This window comes from Peromyscus leucopus, chromosome 4 (genome assembly GCF_004664715.2).
Source record: "Peromyscus leucopus breed LL Stock chromosome 4, UCI_PerLeu_2.1, whole genome shotgun sequence".
Taxonomy (NCBI): domain Eukaryota; kingdom Metazoa; phylum Chordata; class Mammalia; order Rodentia; family Cricetidae; genus Peromyscus; species Peromyscus leucopus.
In genome coordinates, this window is record NC_051066.1 from 6602210 (window position 1) to 6623240 (window position 21031).

General features: G+C 51.6%; 1 protein-coding gene across 1 annotated transcript in view; it reads right to left on the reverse strand.

The window, feature by feature from the left end:
* The window catches only part of Sh2d3c (SH2 domain containing 3C), a 37706-nt gene extending 19445 nt beyond the window's left edge, over positions 1 to 18261 (reverse strand). The window contains exons 1-2 of the mRNA XM_028884740.2: positions 18117 to 18261; positions 15619 to 16096 (exon numbers count right to left, since the gene is read on the reverse strand). Of these exons, the coding sequence (XP_028740573.1) occupies positions 15619 to 16096; positions 18117 to 18153 (515 nt within the window). The 5' untranslated portion in view covers positions 18154 to 18261. The remainder of the gene's footprint in view (positions 1 to 15618; positions 16097 to 18116) is intronic.
* Positions 18262 to 21031: the final 2770 nt, after the last annotated feature.

The window sequence follows — 21031 nt, forward strand, 5'->3', positions numbered from 1 at the left end:
CCCTTGGCCTACCAGCAGGCTATCCCCCATTCAACAAGCCTTGATCCATGCCACAGGCCACATCCTCCCCTCAGAGCCGAGTATGACCAAGTCTCCCCCTGCAGCCAGCACCCACCCCCACGCCACCCCGTCTCCTCCGTGGGCTTTCTCGCTGGTTCTTGTCCACTCACCCATACTGTCAGCTCCAGTTCTGACACACTGGACAGCAACTAAGCATCAGCCAAAGCAGGTGCCCCGATCTCCAGCAGTTCCCCTCACCCACCAAGGCTCACTCTGCTGCTCAGTCTGGTCTGACTAGACTCAAGCAATCCCCCTGCCTCAGACTCTGGAGTAGCTGAAATTGTAAGTGCACAACTGCAGACTGTCTAAGATGCTTTCCCTTTTCCAGCGCTGGGCGGGGAGCCCTGGCCTTGCACATCTAGGCAAGCACGCTACAGCTGAGCCGTGTCCTCAGCCGCATCTGCCAAAGAAGAACACACATACCCCCCCACCACCACCACCACGGCAGTACAGCTTATCATCCAAATCAGAACTCCTCGAGAATGGTGCTGTTACCATGACAGAAAATGGGCGTGACGGGTCCAGAGGCCCCAACCTCTATGGCTCTGTGTGCTGGTGGTGCCCGACAGCCCACCTCACCAACACTCTACAATGCCTCCCTCAACCATCCTGCCCCTCATTCTGAACCACCTTGCCAGCTGGTTCCTGCCACGGGGCCTTTGCGCTTACTTGGGAGAAAATGCTTGGAACTCTTTTCCCAGATTTTCACAGGGCTTTTTCCTCCCCCTCTTTCTTCAGGGCTCAGTTTAAAGGCACCTCCTCAGAGAAGCCTTCCCGAGGACACCCTACCTACAACAGCCCCTGGTCCTCACTCGCTGCCTCCACCGGCCTCCATCCCTCTAGTCTCACAGACCCCCACCTGCAGCAGCCATTTCAAATTTATTTCTCAACTGAAAATTAACGAAGACCCTCCCTCGTGAGGGTGTGGACTGTCATTCACCAGTGAACCCTATTCCCAGTGTGGCCACAGCTTAATGGAGAACACGAACAGTAAGCAGCGCCTGCCAGCCGCCATCACGCTCCATCATTCTCTTAGACTCAACACGGAGCTTAAGATTCAAAACAAAAGATGAGCTGAAAGAAAAAACGAAGGAAGGAAGGAAGGAAAAGAATGAACCCCGGGTCCTGAGGCCAGGGGTCCCACAGCTGCTCCGGTTCTCACATTCTGAAGTCCGTTAGACTTTCCTCCTAGAGGCCCTCCCTGGCCTCTGTCTTTTAAGCGCAGTCTGCAATGGCTCAGGCTTCCAGGGCCCTCGGATGCTCCCTGGCCAGTGTCGCTGTCAGTGGGGTGGAGGAGGGAGGGCCTCCCCTGGCCCACTCTTCCCGGGTGAGGTGTCCCATCCCAACGTTTCCGGCCATTCAGGCCCGGAAATCCTCCCACTGCTGGGAACAAATCGTCAGGGACACACTGGGATTAACCCGGTGCTTCCTCCTGTTTCCTGTCCACTTCCTCTTAGGTTCTAGGACAGGAATACAGCCTTGAGGATGAGGTGCTGCCCTAGGCATCAGCAGCCAGGGAGGTTGCCCAAGGCAGAGCCCTGGGCCAAGGGGCTTCGATCTGTCAACCTCCCTTGCCAGTCAACACTCCATCATTCCAGTAAACATGACTGCTTATACACACACCAACTCCTGGCGGCCCTGTTAAAAGCTGGAGCACAGCTTCCCTTGGCCCACCCTCTGGCAGCATGGGCCCAGCTCCATGAGCCTGGGAGTCAAGGTTCCTAACAAACTCCTGGGGATGGGCTCCTTCCTGCCATGCCCAGGCACACTCACTCCACGGCCTACTCCAGCCAAGGACAGTTGGCAAGTCCCCAAGCAGCACCAACTCCTCAGGGGCTTTGCTCTTCCTTTTCCTTCTCTCTCCTTCCTTCTTTCCTTCTTTCCTTCTTTCCTTCCTTCTTTCTTTCTTTCTTTCTTCCTTTTCTTTCTTTCCTTCCTTCCTTCTTTCTTTCTCTCTCTCTCTCTCTTTCTTTCTTTCTTTCTTTTTTCCTTTCTTCCTTTTTCTTTTCCAATTCTGAAACAGGGTTCCTCTTTGTAACAGTTCTGGCTGTCCTAGAACTTGCTCTGTAGACCAGGCTGGCCTCGAACTCAGAGACCTGCCTGCCTCTGCCTCCTAAGTGCTGGGGTTAAAAGCGTGTGCCACCACCGCCTGGCAGGGCTTTGCACTTTCTGTTCCCTATACTTTCCCCTCCAGATATCAGCTCAGAACAATGCTGAGACACTAACAAGCACCTGGTGTGTGTGTGTGTATGATGTGTGTGTTCGTGTGTGTGGATGCAGGCCCACGCATACCACTGTACTCATGTGGAGATCGGAGGATAACCTGGAGTGCCGGTCTTCACCGTCTGCCTTGAGATGGGGTCTCTGTTGGCTTCCTACCGCATTCGCCATGCTAGCTGGCCAGCGAGTTTCCAAGGATTCTCCTGTCTCCATCTCCCATTAAGAACACAGATTACAGAGTCTCATGCTTGTGCATCTGGCTGTCTTGTGGGTTCTAGAGGTTTGCACGTAGGTCCTCACACTCATGAAGGAAGTGTTTGGTACACTGAACCCAGTCACAGCACCCGGTGCCTCACGTGTGACCAGCAAGCCCTCCACCGCCAAACTACATGCCTACTCTGGACAGTGTCCTCTCCCTCTTTACCGCTCCTTGCTTTCCGGCCTCCATGAACTATTTCCAAAGAACTCCAGGGTCTGCAGCCTCTGGTCCTTTGCACATGACATTCCCTCCGCCTGGGCCATCCTGCCTGCTAACAGCCTGGGGCCAGGACGATTCCCCCTCGGCCTGCAGCTGTCAGCATGCTGGGAGATTTTTAGAATACACTTCCTCTCATGTAATGATCAAATCCAGGAATCAGAGTGTCTTTAAAACTCAGCTCCATGAATTAATTCATTATTTCCTACATTATATACTTAAAAGACACTTCCTTCTTAATATTAGCGGTGAAATCAATTAACAAGCAACAGTGACAACTGAGCCACGTCAGGCCCATTCATCAGCAGCATTCATTATTTAAATAACCAACCCCTTTAATTGCCTGTAGTAACTGATTTGTTCTGATAACTGACACCATGCATTGCATATATCAGTTTAATTAATTGCATTAATGAGTAGTAATTAGTACCCATTATCCTTTATTTCCCTAATGCATGCTGGAACCAGGACTTCAGAGACCTCCGGCCTGCACCAGAAGGAAGGGTGAACTTTCACAAAGATCCTGGAGAAGTGGAGGTGGAGGTTGCCCTACCCTCAACCAGGCATGGCCACAGGCCTGGCTGCCCTCTCTCTGTCCCCAAGTTTGTTCCTTTGGGTCTCAGGGTCTGGTCATATGGCCTGAGAAAAGAATTGCCGAGCTCTGCCATCTGCCTCACTCTCTCTGGGGCTCAGCTTCCTCATCTTCAGAGGGTACATAATGTCTGTCCTGGAAGGCCATGATGCTCAGATGAGGATGAGAGCCAGGTTCCTTGCCCATGTGGGCTCCACTCTCCTGGGGGATAGAGCTTTCCTTGCACAGATCCTGTTTCTATCTCTTCTAAGTAAAAACCTAGGCTGGTCTCAAACTTGCTATATACCCAAGACTGGCCTTGAACTCCTGATCCTCCTGCCTCCACTTCCCAAGTACTAGGTAGGATTACAACAGGTGTTTGCTATCACATATGGCTGGATTGTCTTTAGATTTTGAGACAGGGTCTCACTCTGTGACTCAGGCTGGACTTGAACCCATAATCACCTTGCTTCTTCTTCCCAAATGGTGGGATTACAGATGGGCAACACCTCGGCCATCTTCCTCTAAGTTTTGAGCACGCCTCAGAGAGGGACAGCGGGCGCTCTCTGACGTGTGCCTTCAGCTTCGGTGGCCTATGCAGAGAAAGCTGGGTCTCTCCCGAGACAGCGAGACCTATGGGGGCTGAGTCTCTGCAAAGAAGTCTCTGGATTTACTCCCTGCCCCACCCCGTACATAGCACAGGCTGCCACCGGCTCAGCCACATCCCTGACGTCCTCCTGGCTGCCAGGAGCCATCAGGAAAGGCACTGGTCTAGGAGGAAGAGCAGAGTCAAGGATGCTGAGCCTGAGCCGCTAAAAGTGGCTGGGAACCTGCTGGAGAGGCCACAGGGAGGCCCCTTGAGGGAGGAGCTGGCTGTGTGGCCAAAACTACAGCAGGAGAGGCCGGCTGAAGCACGGTGCTGGCCCCAGGCACAGAGCTCAGGCTAGAGCTGAAGTGGCGTGAGGTCAGTGTCTGTTGTGCCCTCATATGGAATGACACCCCTGGAAATGAGGGCCCCATCCTGGGTGGAAACAGTAGGAAGCTGGGAGGAGATGGGAGTAAACAGCATTTTACCCAGACGGGCAGAGACGGAGTTGGGAACAGGAAATGGTGTGGGTAGGGCTTGCAGAAGATCCTTGGGGATTCTGAAAGGCACCTAAGCAGGAAGCAGGAAGCTGTGACCCTGACTGCAGCCCTTCTCTTCTGTGAGACTCAGTTTCCCCTTCTATAGCATGAGTAACTGCCATGTACTGCACTTGGTCCAGGCCCACGCCCTCTACCTGCCATCCTATCCAGTGATCACCACGCAGGGGGGCTCAGAGGGAGAAAGGAACTTACTCAATGACACACGTTTCCTGGGTGTCTGAACCTGTCCCTCACCCCACACAGGTCCAGCAACCTGCAGAAAGGGCCCCTCAAGGGCTGGAAGCCATGCGGAGGCCAGTGTGGAGAACAGCTCATCTTTCCTGAGATAGTCAGGTTCCCACAGCCCAAGGCATCCTGGGGTCTCAGGGACTGTGAGAAAGTCTCCACAGGAAATGAGAGCCAGGAGCAGCTGGGCCCCTTCACAAGACATGGACCAGCCACCCTGAGCCCAGGGAGGCTGCGCAGGCTAGGCCCACAGTGACCCCCCTCTCCACGGGTAATCGGGTAATAGCTACCAGATGCCTGGCAGCTGACGTCACTCTGCAGGGCCGAGAGGGTCGTGGGACTCTGGGGAGACTTGGAAATTCTTGAATCAGAATCAACATTCCAAAAGGAAATGGGGAAGGGGGGCGTCCTGGCCTGTTTGCGGGCCTGGCACTGTGGCCTGGACAATATAGGGTGCCCTGGCTCTCTTTTAGGGTGTCTTTTACCCCAGTCTCAGTGTCCTTCCAAACATCTTTCTTGGTTGGTCTGGTGGTCTGGGAGGATGGCAATGGACACTCTAGGGAGGCACTTGAGGACAGAGTCAGATCCCTGCAGATGTGCCCAGCTACACGAGGCTGGGGAAGCTGAGAGTGCAGCCCAGCACTCACTGCAGACTTGCTCTGTGGACAACAACCAAGTCACAGTTGGAAAGCGGGCGCAGCCCACGGGTAAAGTGGAAGCCCTGGGTTCCATCCCCACACCCATGGGACCAGGCCTGGTGCTGTGCACCTGTCACCCCAGCACTTGAGAGGTGGAGACAGGAAGATCAGATGGTCAAGGTCACCCTCAGTTCTGTAGTGACTTCAAGGCCAACCTGGCCTATATGAGACCCTGACCCAAAAATCAACAAAAAGTTGACCACATCTGCAAGGAGAGTCTCCTGAAACCAGTCACTAAGGGACCCCGAACTCATTTGCTCTCTGCTTTCTTCTCCCACCCTCTGCTTCAGGCATCCTGATCTCTGCTGATGATCAAACAGGCCAAAGATGCTCCCGCCTCAGGGGTGCTCCCGCCTCAGGGGTGCTCCCGCCTCAGGACCTTTGCATACACCATTCTCACTTCTTGGCTCACTCTTTCCCCAGACAGCAAGTACATTTGTTTTTTCTTTATTCAATTATTTTTCCTCCCTAACCTTTTCTTCCCCCCCGCCCAAACCCTACCCCCCGACATGGTTTCTCTGTGTAGCCCCAACTGTCCTGGAACTCTCTCTGTAGACCTGGCTGGCCTCAAGTTTAGAGAACTGCCTGCCTCTGCCTCCCGAGTGCAGGTGCGCCACCACCGCCACCGGCTCCTTTCTAAACTGACATCACCAGCCGCTTCCCCGAGACCGACCGGTTCCTCCTTGAGGAAATCGGCTTGACAGCTCTTCTTTACTGGGCTCGCTTCAGTCTATCTGATTGTGTGTTTTAACCATTGACCATCACATAGAGAATATACATCTTTCTGATTGGTCTCTTGAACATTTCCAGTACATTATACGATAAGATTACTAATTCTCGTTTCCCCTCCGCTGTTTCCCTACCACCCGTGTCCCTCTCTCCTCGGCATTCTCTCTTCAAACTCCTTCGCTGCATTTTCACTGCTTTCTATATAAAAATCTAGAATTCACTAGTGAGCAATGTTGAATTTCTCTTAAGGTAGCTAGAGTCTTTCATACTACTCGAAACTGAGGAAGTTATTCCCACACTTAAGATGCATATCTGCTGCTTGTACCCAGAAACCATACTAATAATCAGAAGTGGGATTCGGTCTCTAGGGCTGAAGCGCTCGCCAGATTGCGTATGAGATTAGTGCACCCGTTGAAGTCTCTATTCCACATGTACTCGGGTCCAGGAGCTCAGGCCCTGTGCTAGGTCGCCTAACACAAGACACGTGTGAAGAAGCGATAGATCGCCAGAGGAGCTCTGTGGTCCTCGTAGCATCTGGCGCTTCGCGAGACGAATACCGACTAGTCCGTGTTGTGTGAGCTACGACTAGCCCAACGCACAAGAAAGTGTATAATCGACGAAAAGTTAGTAACATGACTAGTGCTTATCAATACTAGATAGGATCTATAAGAGAAAAAACAAAAGTCACCCAGAACAGTACTGGCTCCGTATTCTGTCCTCTAGCTGGCCTCTTCAATGGATACTTTGAAAGGAGCAAATGGAAGCCTTGTCAGATGTCACATGGTGAGCCAGGACCTTGTGTAACGTCTAGAAGAGTCATGCAAGGTCGCATCTCGCAAACTGTTTGTGTCGAAAAGAAATCACATCAGGGAGAAAGAAGGTGTATGTCACATCTTTAGTGTGTGCGTTAGTTCCTAGAGCAGTAGCGGGACTAGTCTATGATAAAGCAAAAGAGAAGCCCTTTGATAGTCTGCATCGAACTAATAACCTCTAAGAAAATATAAAACAAATATATATCATATATAGAAATTATATGTAGTAAGCATATGGCTCCAACCTGCCATCCCAGGCCCAGAGCGAGTCCTGCTCTCTAGAGAGCCTCGGCCTGTACTAGAATCGTAGTGCGTACACCTAATAGTGTCAGTTCCTCCTGGGCTGGAAGTGTATATTATCTCCTTGTCCAGAGAGTACCACGATAGAGAAGTGCAGCTGTGTCCACCAACGTGTGCGCACAGATCAATTGAAGAGAATCTGTTAAAAGCATTGTGGGCCTGGCGCTTGTGTAGTAAATATAGCATACATAACCTACCTTGGTCTAGGAAGAGCGTCTTTGTGGTAGTGGTCAGAGTTCTTGGAATTGGTTGCTATAAGAACTACAACACACTCTTGACATTCTGAGGCTACCTCATTAAGGTCTTAGAGCTGATAGTTTCAGTTTCAGAAAGATCAATTGAGCCTCCGATGGAGCAAACTTAGCGTTATCACAGAAACTCAATCCACAATCCCAGGAGAGCTAGCAAAGTCCTCAAACCTCCTCAGTCAGGCTCTTTTAGAAGTCTGACATGAAAGCGTCAGAACAGGGAAATGAGACCTGTTAGCAATAGAGCTGTCAAAGCAGTACGAATCTCATAGATAGTCAAGGCTCGTCATGGAGGCTACCTGGGCTCCCTGCAATTAGAGGGATCATCGGCTCCATATGTTGCAGTTTTGTCCTGTTGTGAAGATTCTCTGGTGCTGTGGGACCTGGCATCATTCTTATAGCAGCATCAGTAAAGCCGCTGAAGCTTCACTGAGGGGAGGTTGACTTCATGGAAAACGGGCCACACCAGCACACCTGGATGGGCCCTGCCCTCTCCACAGCAATACAGAGCAAGGAAGACGCACACTTTGCACACGCCGGATTGTACCCCGCCGTACACCGCTTTCAAAATGGGACCCCTCGCTGATCATTTCATGCTCTGTGTGATCTGATAGCACTGTGTTAGCCAGGGCAGTAATCGAATTTGTAGCTTTCTTGTGACCTAACTTATACGAGTGTCTTATGCCTGACGCTATATTGCCTCTGGCTCTGCTCCTACATGCTTGTCACTTGCGTCTGGGAGTACTGTAGGTCTGTCTCAAACTATTACCTACCTGGCAACATCACTAAAGAGATGGCTCAGTATTTTGTGCTGGGTCCCTGTGGCATGGTGCTGTTGGGACCTGGAATATACGTGATGTAAAACGCTCCAGGACTTCAACCAGGCTCCTGGATCATCTATTGTATGTCGTAGTGAGAGAGTAATATCGCTAGGTGCTAACGAGTTGTCATTTCATCACTAGGCGATCATGTGCTTCGAGACCAACAGCACAGACCTCTCTCCTTCTGTCCAATTCGAATTCCTCCTCCTAAGGAGTCCTCAGGCAGTCATTCACTCCCTTTGTCCTACACCTTGTAAGAACCACTTGCACCGCGCTAGTAGAAATTCTCTTTCCCTTTCTCCCACATCTCTCAGTGAAGCGTCTTATTCTGCTTGCACCCTACGTTCCATCGCCGCAAGGCGAGGAGATCCTCGTCTGCCCCAGAGCGCAGAAGTCGAGAGGATTAGATATTGCCATCTCCCGCTGGCTCCGAGAGAGGGAGAGCTGAAAAGCTATGAACATGATCTGTACATTTCGACCTCGAAATGTATCCAGCAATTGCGGGGAGACACACCATAGCCCCCAATTGGCACGAGTTCCCCTCCCTAGAGGCCGTGCCCTATCCTGCTCCGACTCTAGTCCGTTGCGCTCGGTATCAGCTATCGCGCGATCTGGCATGCCATCGCGAGCTCGTCAGGGCGCTTCACACTGTCTGAGAGCATCTTCCAGAGCTCCGCAGGAGGACCATTCCATCAGCCCAGCCCAGCCTGGCTTTTTCAGTACCGACCTAGCATACTCTCCTGACCGCACTTCGGCCGCCTCTTCAGCTGCCGTCTTGTGGCTCGCCTCGTCGAGCGATGCTGAAAACAAGGGGAGAACAGCCTCATGATAAATGAATCTCGCCCAGTGGTGAGAACGATAGAGGCACCAGCCTGAGAAGCACCGACACTCAAAATCCGCATCTCCTCTCACGTGACTCCAGAGGTCGTGCAACTCCTGATAGAGTTACAGAGATTTACGAGTTCATATTTTGCCCACTCGCCAGGATCATTCTGAGAGTACAAAGAACTGCTCGGTGGGGACACTGGGTCCTGGGACGCCAGGACAGGGCTTGATCTGCGTCTGCTAGCCCCACCCTGGAACCTCTGAACACTTCAGACAGGAGGCGGAGTGTCTCAAACGTTTGGTCCAGTCCCGGTGAAGGCTGATGTCAAGCAACCGTGGAACAGACCTCTGCCATAGCGGCTTGGGTGGTGTCCTAGACATTCACAAGGCTTCTCACAACCTTTCCCCAGAGGCCCCGGCCCTGCCTGAGGGGAATGTGTTCCTCCTACAAGTTGATAGTATGAACCCAGAAGGTGGAGTTAAACTCTCAATTCTGACTTCCACTAGGTGAGCCAAACAGGCAAGCTTTTCTGTCTTGATTTACAAGATGGGTATCTTTCCGGGAGCTGCCAGATGAGCAGAGAGAGATAGGTGTGCTCAGGGACAAGACAGGGAATAGTCACAGCTCAAGAAGAACCCCAGATGCTGCCAGGTGTGGTGGCACAGGTCCGTAACCCCTGCACTTGTTAGCTGGATGTAGGATGTTTGAGCACAGCTGGGTATCATGGCATTTACCTTTAATACCAGTACCTGGCAGGGGTAGGCAGATCTCTTTGAGTTCCAGGACAGCCAGGGCTACAATACAAAGACCCTGTCTCAAAAGAAAAAAAAAGTTTGAGCACATCCTGTGCTACATGAGACCCTGCCTCATAAAGAAAAAGAAAGAAAAGTCCCAGAAGCTAAACCATGGCAGTGTGTGTCAGCTGCCTCAGCGACCCACAGTCCACTCCTGCTGTCCCCTGGCCCTGCCTAGAGCCAATGCAAGTCAGCAGGTGTCTCATCTGACTCTTGTGTGATGCGTCCAGCCGCAGGAGCGGTACCCTGCCTGTGCAGAAGAACGTCAACCAGTCCACGCATTCAGGGACGGCGTGTTTTCACTGCACCTCGATAACATGCTGTGCCTTCGAGACGGCAATTCAGGATAGCAGCGATTCTGCCACACCAGGCTCAGCTAGGAACTAAGTCAGCACCACAGGGCAAACTCGTAGACTGCTTCAGAACGCACCCTCGAATTCTCAAGCTAACATAGCACATCTCGTAGAAATGGCTTGCTAGAGGGCAGGAACATTACGTCAGCAGCACGCTCCTCCACTGGAGCTACAAGAATATGAGGAACACTCGTAAAAGTACGGCAGCTCGGCAAGTGTCAAACTCTATACATACCGAGAAACTGCCCTTCGAAGGCCTCCCATTGTATCACGGCCCCCTCGAGCTGAGCATCTCGAAACTCAGTGCAAGCGAATCCAGCACGAAGAGACCACACTCCTCGCCAACTAGTACATGCCGCATCTTCCACTCATCTTCCCTGCCTGGCGTTCTCATACTCTTCTGTTGTGGTGCTAACGTCACATTGAGTGTGCGATTTCTCTGCGTCCCTGGGCTGAAGATCAGGTACTGGCGACCGCTCCTATGGTGATTGTGCTGCGACACACCGCCTCTAGTCCTCAGCCTCGCTCACGCCTCGTCCGCGCTTCCTTTATCCTTGTACTCTATTCTCACGAGGATTTCCGTCTGATCTTCGCTACTTCTCTCTCATCATGGTTCAGGCGTGGTGGTCCAACGTGAGTCTTGCGGATATGGGCCAAGCCCACTGAGCGCTACTCGTTGTTCGAGACGATTAGAGTGCACTGCGACTCTATACGTACACAGCGGGGCCACACTCACGAGCATTCTTCTTCCCACCTAGGCCACTCAGTCCTCGTAGTTACTTGCACTGGCGCGCCCATTCCCACCTTCTTGTCAACAATGGATCAACATTTGCCTCCGCATGTCACATAGCGCTGCAGCGCTCGTGAACAAGTGTTCTATAGTTAATTGTCGACGCTATGGTTAGATGTGAGGCTATGGACGGTGCCTCTCGCTTTAAGACCATCGAGGTAGGCAGGGTGGCAAAAGAGGCCTTCATGATTTGATCATTGCTTAAGTGCCAATGAATAATTAGTTACTTTGCGCGATCTAGTCTTATAAGTTAAATATTAAAGATATAAGCACCGACGACATGTCTACTTCTCAGTCCAGCTTCTCTCAGTTAGAGACTCGTATCGTGGCTCAGTGGCCGGCGCCAGTGTGCATATGATACCTGAATCCTCTCCCATCCTCATCCTACTTCTGTGTGTGTGTGGGGCGCATCGGCTGTTATAAGTGCCCATAACAACCTCACTGCTCTTGCCGCATCAGACCAGATAGTAACGTCCACACCTCAGTGCGTTCGATGAGTGTGTTTGCAAGTAAGGCAAAGTGCTTCGCGATCTCCTCACACTGGCGCCCACCTCAATGGCACCACACATGCTCCTCAATTCTAGCGTTAGATCGACGTCGCCCAAGAGCAGGCCTCCACACACAAAGAAACCCATGTCTCGAAAAAAAAAAAAATGACCTACGTGGTCTACGACCTACTCTGCTGACAATGGTATGACTCAGAACCATGCCACCACGGTCTGGCCCACATGACTCGTCCGCGGCAAGAGATACCTCCCATACTCATCCATGATCTCCGGTGCTGTCTCACGCTTACAAACGTCCCTATCCGCGTAACCGGCTAACCTCAGAGACATCACCACAACCCAGGCGTCGTCTTCATGGCCTCTGTTCAGTATTTCGCACTTGCTAAGTCTGTGGTGTGATACAAAGACATAGATACAACACATCTCTCCATAAGTTCAAACCGTAATAATATTCTCTTTCACTCACATCTCATATTAACACTCCAGTATCCATCACAGCTATTATCTTCTTCTCTATAGCAACAAGCTCTCCTCACTAAGTTTCTCGCGGTCTGCTTCATCATCTCTCTCTGAGGACGGCATAAGGACACACTCAAAACTGTGCTCTTCTTCTTCAAAATACAACCGGCGGCTTGCTGAGGTTTTCAAGATTTATAAATCTTAAGAGTTCTCCACCATCTTAGACCAAGAATAGAGATAGATCAACGAGACCACCTAGAATAGAAGATTTTCCTCAAGCGCTTGCTCCTCTAGCTCCTCCATCTGTCTGGTCTCAGTTATGCCCCTCTGCATAAACACGCGAACCATTCCGTTGTACTCCATAAACATCTCAGACAGTATCTACGCTACAGACCCAGGAATCAGACCTTGTGTACATGCTGCTCAGAGCCTCAATACCTAAGATAAATATGAGTCTCTCTTAACATAACATTAAATAATCCTTTTGTGCTCTTGTTGTTAGTTAGATATGGAGCTGCCGCAACCTCTATCTTATAACGCCAGATGCTTCACCAGCCCAGTAGGGGTACAATCCTCCAATAGTCCAAAAAAAGACTCTATACATAATAGTAGATTATTCATTTCCCACACGCTCATTATGCCTATATTATCTAACCTTTCCTAACTCAACACTATCATATTTTATCCAGCGGAGCTAAACAGCCATAGCTCCAAAGTTATGATAGCCCCCAGGACTTTAAACCTATCCATGTTTTGGTTAGCTGTGCCTGTTCAGATTTGAACATTTCTCCGTATTCTTTTTAAATTTTATGTATACTCTTTTAGTGCTATGATGACCTATATGACAGATGTCTAAACAAACAAACCTTGTCTGAAATTCTTTTGCCACTGAACTGGGGGTCTGGACTTGGTGACAGGGGTCTGAACCTAGCTGCGTCTTAGCACATGGAAGCTGAGTTTGGTGTTCCAGGGAAAAACTGTCCAGAGAGGCCTCACGCTGGCTCCAGACTCGCTGTTGCTCAACTCATCTGCCATGTTTGGTTTGAGCAAAGACTCTGAAGTTGGCAAAGCTGGAGCTGAGAGGTGTGAAGTCCACAACCCTGGAGTTTAGAAGGTGACCACAAGAGTGTGAATGCCCAGCCAGTGGAGAGAGGCAGTGCTCAAACCCGGCATCTGTATGACTGTCTTAGTGGAGTCTCAGTTTCCTTATCAAAACAGTATTAAAAAAACAGCAACTGTGTGGGCCGTGTAGCCCAGGCTAACTTTGAATTGGTGATCCCCCTGACTCCACTTCTAGAGTGCTGGATTAAAGACATCCACCACAACACTCAACAACAGAGTTTTTTAAAGTACTCAGGGAGTTCTGGGTGTAATGGTACACACCTTTAATCCTAGCACTCTAGAGGCAGAGGCCGGAGAATCTGTGAGTGAGTTCCAGGTCAGCCCAGACTAAATAGAGACCCTGTCTGACCCGCCCCCAAAAAGTAAAAAAGCAAAAAAACAAAAACCAAATAAACAAAATCAAGCAATCATAAAGTGCTCAGTGAGTTATTGTCAATCTTATTACTATTTGTGCTTTTCTGGGGGAGCGCAGGTGAACATGCCAGTTCTCGCCCTCCACCAGGTGGGTGCTGGGGATCAAACTTAAATTGCCCGTACATAATAAATAAATAAATCTTAAAAAAAAGGGGGCTGGAGAGATGGCTCAGAGGTTAAGAGCACTGACTGCTGCTCTTCCAGAGGTCCTGAGTTCAATTCCCAGCAACCACATGGTGGCTCACAACCATCTGAAATGAGATCTGGCACCCTCTTCTGGCCTGCAGTCATACATGCTGTATACATAATAAATAAATAAATCTTAAAAAAAAAAAACAACCACATTTTTAAAAAAAAAAAAAAAAAAACTTAAATTGCCCCTTGGTAAGATGTGTCTTTACCAGCTGAGCCATCTTGTGGACCCACTACTTACGTATATCTTTGCATGAGCTCAGTTTGTAGGGTGCTATAAGCAAATCCATTGTCAAGTGGCTTTCTAGACCAGGCCTTTCCTTGTTGGCCCAGAACTAAAGGTGAGAGGCTCTGGGGGTGGGATCCTGTGCCTGTGCCCAGGGCCCACCTGGCTGCCGGGCTCCTGTGGGCGTTAGCTCTGGGCACTGAGTCGGGTGGGCCTCAGTTCAAACACAGCTTCCTTGCTGGCTCAACAATATTGAGCCTGGCTGGGGCAGATGACTTTTCCCCTCCCTGAGTCTGTGTCCTTATCTGCTGTAGAAACGGAGTATCTCTAGCTGGTTTTCTTTTGAGAATTAGTTACAATGTTTCCAAACAGTGCCTAGTCTGTGGGAAGCACTACCATCTCCTGCACTATTTGCTCCCAAACCCTAGGTCCATGTGTTCCAGGCTGCACTGAAACTCCACATAAAGCCAAGGATAATCCTGAACTTCTGATCCTCTGGCTTCCAGCCCCCAAGTGCCACCACACCAATTTATGTGGGGATTGTGCTGGACAGTTTTATGTCAACTTGACGAGAGCTAAAGTCATCTGAAAAGAGGGAACCTTGCTTAAGAAAATGCTTCCATAAGATGGCGCTGTTGAGCCTGACAGTAGTGGCACATGCTTTATCCCAGCACTCAGGAGGCAGAGGCAGGCAGATCTCTCTGAGTTCAAGGTCATCCTGGTCTACAAAGTGAGTCCCAGGACAGCCAGGGCTACACAGAAAAACCCTGTCTCCAAACAACAAAAAACTGAAAACAAAACTAAAAATTAAAAAAAAAAAAAAAAGGGGCTGAATACAAGCCTGTAGGGCATTTCTTAATTAGTGATTAATGTGGGAGGGCTTAGCCCATTGTGGGTGGGGCCATCCCCTGGGCTGAAGGTCCTGGGTTCTATAAACAGACTGAGCAAGCCAGTAAGCAGCTCCCCTCCCTGGCCTCTGCATCAGCTCCTGCCTCCAGGATCCTGACCTGTGCTGACTTCCTTCAATGATGAACAGCAATGTGGAAATGTAAGCCCAATAAACCCTTTCCTCCCAACTTGCTTTTTGGTCGTGCATGGTGTTTCATCGCAGTAATAGAAACACAAACTAGCCAGGTGGCAGTGGCGCATGCCTTTAATCCCAGCACTCAGGAGGCAGAGGCAGGTAGATCTCTGAGTTCAAGGCCAGCCTGGGCTACGGAGCAAGTTCCAGGAAAGGCTCCAAAGCTGCACAGAGAAACTGTCTGGAAAAACAAACAAACAAAAAGAAACCCACACTAAGGCAGGAATCAAACTCGGCTTCCTGTGTGCTAGGCAAGCACCCTACCAAGTGCTCTGTATACCTAACACACTCACTTTATTTGCTTATTCTGTTTTGTGTTTTGTTCTTTTTGTTTTGAGACAGGGTCTCATTCTGTAGTCCAGGCTGACCTCTAACTCACAGCAATCCTCCAGCCTCAGCTACCTCATTGCTGGGAGTGCAGGATGCACCACTCCCTACACCCTAGCGGTTTATTTTCAGCCCAGGTGTTCGTGCTGGAGCTGTACCAGTTAGAGACGGCTAGAAACCCTTCAGGGCATGTCCTGCCCTCCCTGCCTCTCTTGGCACCTACCTTTCCGGGTACACATCCCCAGGAATTTGCTCCTCCTTTGTGCCTACTGTGGGGTCCTCAGGCTTCCTCGTAGGGTCCACCTCTACCTCTGAAGATGTGGGTCCCACTCCTGGGGTGTCCTCCAGAGGGACATCAATCCCCTCCACCGCCTCCTTGGCTGCCTCTAAGCCTGGTGGGTCTGGCAGTGCTCGAGGCACCGGGTGGGACTCAAGGCTGACCTCTTGGGCCTTCTGGGCAGCCTGTTGCTTCCGAGCCTTCTTGATATTAGGGCGAGGCATGGTACCCATGTGGCTGTACATGTCACTGGAACGAGCATAGGCAGGAGGACTCTTCGGGACTGTCACCAGGTCATCCTGTGTGGTTTCAAAGGTGTCAGGCTCCAGATGAGCACGGATGCTAAGGGGGGCTGAAGACCGTCTCAGAGAAAAGGACCGAGGGAGATTGGAAAGGCTCCCGAGGCCCTTGAACTTGAAGAACCCTGGCGAGAGAGGGGAGAGGAGAAAGAATGAATGGCAATGGCAGCAGAAGTAACAATAAAATCAGCACAGGCCACTCAGTGAAGGGACAGCAGGACAGCTCCTCACCCCCCCCCCCCCCGTTTTGTTCTTGTTTTTCCAGACAGGGTTTCTCTGTGTAGCTCTGGCTGTCCTGGATCCCACTCTGTAGACCAGGCTGGCCTCGACTCACAGAGATCTGCCTGCTCTGCCTCCTGGGTGCTGGGATTGATGGTGTGTGCCACCACTGTCCAACGATATAATTTTTAAATACAATTTTATAAAAAAAATCTGCTTTAAAAATAAGACAAGGAGAGATCAAAGAAGACACCTGCTATTGTACCGAACATATTCATGCACACACATGAACAAGCACACATGCAAACCTTGTAAATAACATGCTTCATGTGCTGTCTGGCATACAGAATATTCTTGAAAAGATATCAAGAATTAAGATAATGATGACCAAAAATGCTCCTCACTTGTCAAACAGTGTTTGAATTCTTAGCATATGCATAACATCCCACTTTCCACTTAAGGAAATTGACATTCAGAGGAGTGAAATGAATGGTCTGAGGCCCCACAGCCTGGGGGAGAGAGAGAGAGAAGAGAGAGAGTTTGGTAAGAGTGGTGTCAAGGTAGCCGCCGGCACCTGGGTTGAAAGGAGATGGACATGGCGGCCAGCCTGAGAATTGCTGGCCCTTGTCTATGGGTGTTTTTCTCCCTGCTGTGGGCTGAGCCCACGGTCCAAACTCCATCGGCAGGGCTCCTGTGACAGCATCTTCCAGCGGGGACAGAAGTGCACTCTATACAGTCACCCCTTCCTGCACCCCCCGGCTGTGGGCTGTCCTCCTCACAGCACCACCTTCCGACTTCCGTAGGGCCTCCAGATGAGGTAGCGAAAGGGGGGAAACTCTGACCTTTCCACTCCCCTGGCCTCCTCTGCATCCTCCGCCCCTGATGGAACAGAAGCAGCATGCCCACACTTGACAAGGACAGAATCAGGCCCAGAGACGGGAAGGGCTCTGCCTACAGTCACACAGTGAGGACGGGGCTGAACCCAGGGCTCAGGACCTCAGAAATGTCTCCTGCCCGTTCCCCCCCGCCCCAGTCCCAATCCGGACAGTCCTGGCTACTGCCCTGCTTCTAGAAGGGTTGGCCTGGGACAGAGATTTCACTAGTATTTAAAAAAAAACCAAGGGGCCACTGATTGCCCCCCTTCTCAGTACTACAGGTTTTGTTTATTTTGTGTGTTTATATGAGAGAGTGTCTCACTCTGTAACCTAGGCTGGTCTGCTCATAAGCCTCCTGCCTCTCTGCCTTCTGAGTGCTGGGATTACAGATATCTTCATCTTCATCTGAGATACAGTCCAGCACACACACACACACACACACACACACACTCACTCACCCTCACACACACACACACACACACACTCACTCACTCACACACACACAAGGGTGGATAGATAGACTTGGAAGGTCAGAGGAATCAGGGACCGGAGAAGTTTGGGTCCCCTAAATGGATAGACCTGGAGAAAGAAATAGCAGTGAATGGGTGTAGTTCACTCAGGAACTTGGTTCTAGTAGCTCCCAGCCTCACTACTGGTGGGGACATGACAGCATCTGTAGTCCCCAGATCCACCACCTCCCGAGAGATCTCCCTGAGATCTGGTGTCGAGCTGAGTTCCAGACAAGATAGGGTCTGTGGGGGTCTCTCCGCACACAGCCTCAAGGTCAGAGAGAGGCCAGGAGGACACAGTAGACGTAAGCGCTGAGGGGCTGGGTGTAGCAAGAGAGAAGCTGAGGTGTCGGGGAGAGAGGGAGGGAGAGAGAAACGGAAAGGCAGACAGAGATGGAGAGACAGCCTGGGCTCCACCGTGAGTGGACAGTAACACTCTGGGGAGGGACAGATGGACAGAAAGAGAAACAAGGAGACAGTGGCGAGGAGATGCAGAGATGCCAAGCTGAAGGAACGGAGGAAGGTGGACAGTCTGTACTCACTGAACTTTTTGCCGGTTTTCTTGGGCATCTCCGTCATGTTGGCGAGTTGTGCCAAGTCCCTGGCTTGCTTGCATGGGGCTGCTCCAGGCTCAAGACATCAAGGTTGAAGGGCCTCCCCCCCACACCCCTTCCCCTTTCTCTTGCCCTCTCAACTGCTTCCTCTGTGTATTTTTAAACTAGCGAAACTCCCACAGCCCCACCCTCCCACCCTCTCCACAGGAGGCGGGGGCTGGGGCCTCCCCAGGCCAGCCCCTGAGGGCCTCCTCAGCCAGCGGCAGGAGCAGGGGGCACACCACAAACCCATGGGACCTGGAGGGCCTGAGGAGCAAGCCGCAGGCTCTGGGAACAGAGCCCACTAGGCTGGGGGCCACAGGGGAGCTGCCAGCAGCTGTTGGGGGCCTGGCCCACAGGATGGGAAGACAGGCCCAGGGTCGGGCAGCGTGTTCCCAGGCCCGGTACCCGGGAGATGGACTGGCAGTGAAGAAGAAGAGGTTGCTGGGGGTAGACCCGTGGGCTCCCGTCACTCAGGCCCAAACTCAACTTCTGATTGGCTACTTTGTCACTGTCAATCACGGGTGAGATGATGCACCTGCTTGAGTGTCAGTTTTCCCTTGGTGAGCAGGCTGTGCCAGCGTCACGGTGACCAGGACACCAGACAGAGCCAAGCATGAAGTCAGTACCTGCTCAGGCATGACTGTCCCTGTCCAAGCTAGTAGAGACATGTGAGGACAGGTCTTCCACACCCTTTGAACAGAGATAGGGAAATTGAGGCACAGAAAGCCAAGGGGTTTTCCACAGGTCACAGAGAGAGTTGGCGGCACAGACTGGGTGCCTTGTCCTTGTCCTTCCAATGGTACACAGGCTGGTGCCCTGCAAACACAAGTGTATGCATAATTGTGTGTATATGAGTGTGTATAGTGTGTATATGAATGTATGAGTATGTATGTGTGTATGAGTGTGTGTATGGAGAATGTACATGAGTGTACTTGTGTGTGTGTTCTGTGCCCACACAGAACAGATATTAAGGAAATGAATCACCATGTACAGCTCTAGAGGGCAATAGCACGTGTTGGGACTGAAGAGTCACAAGGTCTGACGCAGTTCTGAGTAACATCACCTTTCTACCTGCGACAGCAGGGACGGTGTCTGATATGCACCCCACCCCCACCCCCCACCCCCACTTCCATCACTCTCTTTTAACGTCTTCTGTGCTTGGGATGGAACTCTGGGTCTTTCCCATGCTAGACAAGTTCTCCATCAGGGAGCCACATCCCCAGCAGCCCAGAGTGGACATTGTTGTTGTTTTGAGATATAAATCTGACACAGCCCAGGCTGACCTGGAGCTCTGTTTCTGCCTGTTACATGTGAGCAACCAGCCTGCCTGGCCCTAAAGCTGGTGGTGAGGCCTGTGTGAGATTCAGTCCAGGACAGATGGGTCTCACCCTGGATCCTCCATCAAAGTCTTGTCCCCAGAGGCTGGAAGCCACCAGCCTTCCAGGCCTGCAGCTCCTCAAGCTCCTGTCAGTGGGAGGAAGAGAGGTCAGAGGTCACACTGGCTCTCTTGATAGGGTGAAGAGGACTCCACCGTCCTGAGAGAGAAAAAGACCCGGCCCTACAAGGTTACAGCTACAGGGTCCTGCTTATGGACGGAGGCCTGCAAGGACCACGGCTCAATGGCCAAGGAGGAAATTTCTAGACCATTATCTCAGTTACTTTTCTGTTTGCTTTTTGGTTTTTGAGACAGGGTTTCTCCATGAAACAGTCCTGGTTGTCCTGGATCTCGCTCTGTAGACCAGGCTGGCCTTGAACTCACAGAGATCCGCCTGGCTCTGCCTCCCGAGTGCTAGAATTAAAGGCTTGCGGCACCACTGCCCCGCACAGTTACTTTTCTGTTGCTGTGACAAACACCACAACCGAGGCACTTATAAAAGCTTATTGGAGCCGGGCATTGGAGTCAGGCGGATCTCTGTGAGTTCAAGGCCAGCCTGGTCTCCAAAGCAAGGTCCAGGAAAGGCGCAAAACTACACAGAGAAACCCTTTCTGGGGTGGGGGTGGGGGAGCTTATTGGGACTCACGATTCCAGAGCAGACTCCTGGGGTGGCACCCCTTCCCTCTCCAGGTTACCTTCAGGAGATAGGAAGGGGGCCTAAAGCTTGGAAAGAGCTGAGTCCTCCCAGTGGAAGGCAAAGTGTAGCCCCCTGGCTGCTTGCCTGAGAGACAGTTAAGACATGATTTGGACTAATGACCCAGGCTGTGAGGTCAGCTGACCAGACCAGTGCTGGCTTTCTGGCCAGACCAGCTCTCCAACTTCTGTGTATTGTGCTTTTCTGGGCCTCGGTTTCCTTTCCGATGAAATGGGAATCACGGCAACCCCTACTTCATGGAAGACGTCTCTAGCCAGCACACCATGGCCCTCAGCAAGCCCCTGGCTCTGTGGCCGAAGAGTGGTCACATGGGCAAGGGGCATGGTGGGCCGGGCGGGGCCAGCCAACCCCGGTGGGTAGGTAGGCACATGGTAGGAGACCTGGGAAGCTGGATTTTAGAGTGTCTGTTGCCATGGCACAGACGCCTTGTCAGGGCCAGGCGTGCCGTTGGCCCAGGCGCCAGGGTAGCCGCTGGTGTCCCTGGGAGAATGAATGGGCTCAGTGTGGTGAGGGAGCTGTGCTCAGAGCCCCTTTGTGCGGCTTTAAGTGGCCGTTGGAAGTGTGGTCAGGGAGACCTGCTGGCTGGTGGCTGTCCGGCAGGCCCTCCACAGCCTGCACTGGGGGTCCCACCCAGGCAGCCCTCTGCTGGAGTCCGGACCGTTCTCCAGGAGGACTAGGCTTGACCTGAACTGCCAGGCCACGCCCCTCCCATCCCGTAGTCTTTTGATTCCCGCCAATCCCTCCAGTGCAGGATTGAGCTAATGCTGCCCC